The 7,105-nt window shown below is 35.6% G+C and overlaps 1 protein-coding gene across 1 annotated transcript; it reads left to right on the top strand.

Annotated features, from left to right (window-relative positions):
* The first annotated feature begins 5,358 nt into the window (after positions 1 to 5,358).
* On the top strand, positions 5,359 to 6,837 carry LOC114271823 (uncharacterized). Its single transcript, XM_028213463.2, has one exon. The coding sequence runs from the start codon at positions 5,359 to 5,361 to the stop codon at positions 6,835 to 6,837; it is 1,479 nt and encodes a 492-aa protein (XP_028069264.2).
* Positions 6,838 to 7,105: the final 268 nt, after the last annotated feature.

Genomic DNA, 7,105 nt, shown 5'->3' with positions numbered 1-7,105 from the left:
GCCTCGCAGGTCTACCACGCCTAGTACCTCTTCCTCGTCCTGACATCCTAATAAAGGTAACACAGAACGTTAGCACATTCATAGGTGTGCCGAAACTAAACACTCACGTCCTAATGCATGGACAAGTGTAATTCACTCCACATAAGCACATAAACACATAAGCACTTACGAATTTCATTTCCGGATAATGATAGTCCCAAGGCGTTACTAGAGTTCCGGTTAGAAACAGCATTGATCAAGTGCTTTTCCAACAAGACTCCCAGAAACTCAAGGATCCAATCAATATCCCAGAAATTAAATCCCATACCCACATAGTCACATAAGCATGTTATCACTTAAGCACATAGCATATGATCCCACATTTAAGTCTCTATCAAGCGAGACAAACCCATTGTGATACTAATCACTTCCCACGTACCCAAAGTATTCGAACCCGGTACGCTCTGATACCAAGTTGTAACGCCCTCAAAATAATAACAATAAACCCATCAGATAAAACATGCATTTACATTTAAACTAACTGCATTCCTTTCATTCATTAGAATTCCAAGACATAAGTATTACATGTTAACCTCATAACAAAATGCCCTACGGGCTTACAGCTTTCCAAGTTAACACTTGGTTACAACAAAGAGTTCTAACTCGTTTACACATTAAGCCCTTGGCATGAAATTACATGTAATACATCAAAAGTAAAACGACAAAACTATGCCCGCCACTAGCCTCCCAGTTATGTCCTTGGAGGTGGCATGCTTCCTGCACCTGAAAATGATATTCCCATATAGGGTGAGCCACAGCCCAGTAGAAATACACTAAACCAACCATGGACAATGACTAAAACATTAGCAATTGATAGTTGGTCAACACTGATACAATCACATAAATTACATATTTATGTCAACGACTTACAAGTCCCAATTACTCTTCATTTTCCCTTTTTCAACAGATAAGCATGCTAGCTCTATCATCATTTCCACAGATATGTATAAAAACTATATCTCACATTCAGATAAGCATAAAAGCTATATCCACATTCTCAACAGATATGTATATCAACAATATCCACAGATAAGCATACAAGCTGTATCCACACTCTACAACAGATATGTATATCAACAATATCCACAGATAAGCATACAAGCTGTATCCACACTTCACAAAGATAAGCATATGAGCTCTATCTTCACTTCTCTAGACAAGCATATGAGCTCTGTCTACGGAGTTCATCCCCTATCTCCTCCCAATACCTATCCGGTTTAGAGGTACATCCCCTATCTTCCCCTAAACCGCGGAGTACATCCCCTATCTCCTCCTCTACACATAACGTATATAAACACATTGGTTCTATATACAATCACACAATACACACAATTAATGTATTCTATCAACCGTCAGGTTCCATGACACATTCCATTGATTAGTTTCCGTTTACCTAATCATCATGCATTGTCTACAACAATCTCGACTATCCTTCACCGATAGCCCAAAGCAGTTATTTCTAAAACAGAAAATAAATGCACAAATGGATATTCAATCAACATTTCATTTCACTTTTCTATGCCAAACATGCATCTAGGTTTATTATGAATAAAACCCCAACTTTTGTAAAATTACACAAAAGCCCCAAACTTTCACAAAATTACCAAACCAAGCCCAACATCTCAAAATACCAAAATTTAAAGACAAAACCCATAGAGAGGAGTAGGTTATCCCTACCTCAAATTCGGAGTCCCAAAGGAGAAGATGACAAAACCCAACGTGCTCCAAAATCCGAGATTTTCAGATTAAAATGAAGCCCTCGACGATCAACAACTTTTTTGTAAAGGCCAAAGGTGAGCAAATCACTCCTACTAGATCAAAACCTAGAGAGAAGGTAGAGTCTAGAGTGAGAGGCTCAACAATGGTGATTTTGGAAAAGTAAGAGAGAGAAGAGAAAGTGAAAAAGTGATTTGGAAAGTCACAACTTCGGGTCTTTAACCCAGGTATCCGCTCGAGCGTAAAACACCCCGCTCGAGCGGCCACTCACAGACTTACGCTCGAGCGGCCAACCTCCCGCTCGAGCGCAGAATGCACTCGCTCAGCACTTTTGCAGAAACAGACCTACGCTCGAGCTGCCAAACCTACGCTCGAGCGTACAACACTGCACAACAAATACTGGATGGATGTATTATCCGCTCGAGCGCCAACACCTCCGCTCGAGCGTACAGGCCAAAAATCTGGGCAACTAGTTTTGGTTTCTAAACTCAACCAACCTGTAACCAACCCGCCCAACACATCCTATAACTCAAATACAAAGCAAGAAAGGATGTAAACAAGATAATAAACAACTACCAACATCCACGGACACATGTCCGGATCACTATACAACAAGGGTAAACCCGGGATCGCTATATGCACTTCTTGCCGATAAGTCCAAATGTTGGCTTCGAACCATATGCAGTTTCCATTAGCACAGATCCGCAGTCTATTCCAAAAATTAATTTGATGTCATGTGCAGACAATTTGACAGATTTGGGGCCAATTTTGAAACAATTTGATGTAGGGTTGTATGTCTCTATGATCTTTGCTATCACATCATCATATTTCATGCATGATGATAGTTCAATTTTTGTGTTTATCAGTGTATCAAACATCATCCAAAATAGAGTTCTCTTCAAACATTTCAACTGCCCATCAGTGAACTTCGTTGTTGACATCAACTTTACCAAGCCAGTCATGTTTGAACGGTAGTTCACTTTGTTCATATCAACATTGGGTTTCACATCAGCTGGAGCTGTCTCTTCCTCATGGGTTTCTTTTTCTTTTTCTTTTTTTTTTTTTTTTTTGTCTTTGGTGTTGTTATAACATCTATCAACAAAATGTTAAACAAAAATAGAGACAAGACATTAAGAGAAATGAGCAATTAACAGTGCTATTAAAATGAATATTGATGAGAACCAAATTTCATAGCATCACTCATAGATAATATGTAAAGAATTAGAGAATATGACAGCATCTAAGAATGTGAACATTCATAGTTGAAACACAAAATGTCAACCATGGAATATCGATAATGTGACTCGACATAATCAATGTAACATGCATAACAAACTCCAAACATTCACAATGAGAAGATTCATGCTTCAAACACGAATGTCAATAATAGAATCTTGACAATGTGACCATTCACTCAACTTAATCAATCTGACGTGAAAATTAGACTCAAAATACTAACAATGAGAAAATTCCTACTTAAAAACAATTAGCACATTATTGTGAATGAAAAATGTGAATATTGGAATATCAACTATATAATTGAACATTTTCAATGTAACGTAAAAATTAGACTCCAAACATTCACAATGTGAACATTCATACTTGAAACACAAAATGTCAACGATGGAATATCAATAATGTGACTCAACATAATCAATGCAACATGCATAACAAACTCTAAATATTCACAATGAGAAGATTCATGCTTCAAACACGAATGTCAATAATGGAATCTTGACAATGTGACCATTCACTCAACATAATCAATGTGGTGTGAAAATTAGACTCAAAATACTAACAATGAGAAAATTCCTACTAAAAAACAATTAGCACATTATTGTGAATGAAAAATGTGAATATTGGAATATCAACTATATAATTGAACATTTTCAATGTAACATGAAAATTAGACTCCAAACATTCACAATGTGAACATTCATACTTGAAACACAAAATGTCAACCATGGAATATCGATAATGTGACTCGACATAATCAATGTAAAATGGATAACAAACTCTAAACATTCACAATGAGAAGATTCTTGCTTCAAACACGAATGTCCATAATGGAATCTTAACAATGTGACCATTCACTCAACATAATCAATGTGACGTGAAAATTAGACTCAAAATATTAACAATGAGAAAATTCTTACTCAAAAACAATTAGCACATTATTGTAAATGAAAAATGTGAATATTGGAATATCAACTATATAATTGAACATTTTCAATGTAACTTGAAAATTAGACTCCAAACATTCACAACGGGAAGACTTCTACTTCAATCATGAATGTCAAATGAAAACCTTGACATTGTGAGTCAACATAATCAATGTAACATGGATAAGAAACTCCAAATATTCACAATGAGAAGATTCATATTTCAAACACAAATGTTAGCAATGTGACAATTCACTCAATATAATCAATAAATGTTAAAATAAATTCCAAATACTAACAATGGTGTTTTAAGTCTATTGTAATCTCAACAATATGACTCAACATAATTGTTCTAGCAATGGAAATAGACTCCAATCATTTACAATGTCAACATTCATATTTGAAACACAAAATGTTAACAATGGAAAACAAAATTTCAAACATTCACAATGAGAAACAGAGCATTCATAAACATTCCTAAATGTTGAGTCCCTAAACACTAAAGCTGAAAAACAGAGCATTCATAAATGTGACATGAAAAACAAAGCATTCATAAAGAAGAAAATTATAATTTGTAATTTTCAAAGGCTAAATGTCAAATCAATAAACATTAAACATTAAACATTGAAATGTGAATATTCATATTTTAATGAAAGAATATGAACTAGTGGATTTAATGTTAGAAAATAGTGTAAAATTGAAGAAAACAACTTACTTTTGTTCACCATTGCAGATATCGATTGGAGTGAGGATCGTTGTTGCCGGAATGAACAGTTATCGGCGGTCTTGGTTGCCGGAATGGATTGTTCTTGGCAATCAATGTTGCCGGAATGAACAGTGCTTCGTGATTTTTGTTGCCGAAATGAATAGGACTCGTCAATCGTAAGGTTTTGGTCGAAGAAGAAGGAGTTCAACATTAGGGTTCTAATTTGGGGTAAAACAAAATTGTTGAGTTGAAAGAAAAAATGAGCCTATGATCTGATATGAACATAAGGGTAATATCGTCTTTTTACCTAGGACAGGACTAAATGGAATATTAAAATAAATTTTGGACTAATTAGAACATAAGTAATTAAAGATGGATTTATGAAAAAAACTCCCAAAAAAATTTAATTTTTTGTCAAAAAAAAAAGAAATTAATTTGATAAAAATAAATATCAAAAAAATATTTTTAAAATTTTAAAAATGAATTCTGATTTCTCAAAAAATAAAATTATATAATAATGATAATTATTTTTATTCTTTTATTAAATTAATTTTTAATTTTAAAAAAAAAAAAAATTGAAAACTATCCATCTCTTGTTTGTGTTTTAGACACCTTCCCAAGAAAGATACTGATGTAGAACTTTCTTTCAAGCTAGGGTTCACTTCTCCTCTCTCATGTTCACCTCTATAGCCGAATCATCTGTTTTCGTTTCTCTCTGTTTCTTGAACCGAAATCATGAAATTGGTTTGTAAGGAACTCTCGGAAGATTGCTGGGAATTGATTCTGAATCGATTAGCAATCGATGACTTCAACTCCTTGCAATCCCCTTCTCTGGTCTGTAAGCAATTCCTCTCAATCACCGATCGACTTCGACAAAAATTGGACGCCTCCAACAGATCCTTCTACAGCAATAACTGCGAGGGTTTATTCAGAGCCCTTCAACGATTCAAAAACCTGCGCGAGATTGAGCTTTGTGATCCCATCTTCGGTGACAAAGCCGATGTCAATTACCCCATTCGAAGAATCGCTTCTTCCGGGTTGGATCTTCAATCTCTCTCTCTCCGCCGATTACAAAAACCCCCATTCCCCAAATCTTTTAAGAAACTGGGTTCGACCATGAACAACTTGAAGATTCTAAGATGTTGTTACCTTAAAGTTTTTCGAAATCACCACCTTGTTGCTATAGCTGATGCTTTACCGTGGCTTGAAGAGCTCGATATTCAGCTTTCCGGCTTCCGTTCTTATTATCAACGAGGTTTCGATTCTAAGAGCGCTAAGTACATTGTAACCGATGTTGGGATAGAGGTAATCTCGCGTAAGCTTCGAAGGTTGCGTAAAATTGATATAACAGGGCAGTTTGGTTGTTCTGATCGATCTCTCATTGCTTTGTCATCGAATTGTGAGCTTTTGAATGAAATCCGATGTTCTTATTGCCATGTATCTGAACATGGCATTTGTTTTGTTCTGCGCCGTAGTCAAAACTTGATTTCTCTCGAAGCAGGACGCTATTACTCTTTACCGGATGATTCATTTACTTTTGAGAATTCCATGAATTTTGCACAATCTTTACGCGATCTTCGCATAGATGCATTCAAAGATCATGATCGCCTTCTTGGTTCCATTTCAACAGCGGGCATTCCATTAGAGAAGATTTTAATCTACGATGATTCTGGTTTGAGCTTCCATGGACTCTCGAATTTCTTGTGTGCTTGTCCATCTTTGAAACACTTGCAACTTGTTTCCATAAAATTCCTCAATGACAATTCTGTGAGGGAATTATGCCGGTATCTTCCTAATCTTGTGTCCATAAAGCTTGATTTTTGTTCAAACATAACCGCTGCAACCTTCTTCATCCTTGCAAAAAAATGCCCTCTTCTTTCGGAAATTGAACTACAGGAGATAAAGCTACCAGTTGGAGATGATTTTGACATGGAATTAGAGAGGAATTACCGAATAATATCTTTGGAATTGAGTCATATTGGGCATCTGAATGATGAATTTTTGAGAAAAATAGGGTTTGTTTGTCCCAACTTACAGAGTCTCAATGTTACAGGGCTTAACAGATTGACGAAAGAGGGGATTGGGGACATTTTGAAGTGCTGCTTACAGATTAAGCATTTGATAGTGGACAAAACAAGAGAGTTGGGCATCTTCTTGGAGCAATTCAAAACTCGGCACATTGACATTGAACACCATTTCATCCGATCAGTCTAGAACTCGAACTATGGGAAGAAAAGTACAAGTAATTGTCTGCAGCTGAATCCATATAGGTTGGATTACTTGTTCGATTGTAACTAAAGAATGCAGTTTTCGCAATGTTCATAAGCCTTTTGATTTTCTTCTACAGGAAATGCTGAATTGAAACCAAAGATGAATTTTTATGTGCGTGGTTTCTCTTATTATTATTGAATTTTAACATATGAGATAATGCTATTGATAGAGCCCACAAAGACTCTACCCAAATAATAATAATAATAATAAT

Source organism: Camellia sinensis, chromosome 15 (genome assembly GCF_055761805.1).
Source record: "Camellia sinensis isolate YWXY chromosome 15, ASM5576180v1, whole genome shotgun sequence".
NCBI lineage: Eukaryota > Viridiplantae > Streptophyta > Magnoliopsida > Ericales > Theaceae > Camellia > Camellia sinensis.
Note: the sequence above shows the minus strand (reverse complement) of the source record. Positions and strands in the feature narration are given on the sequence as shown.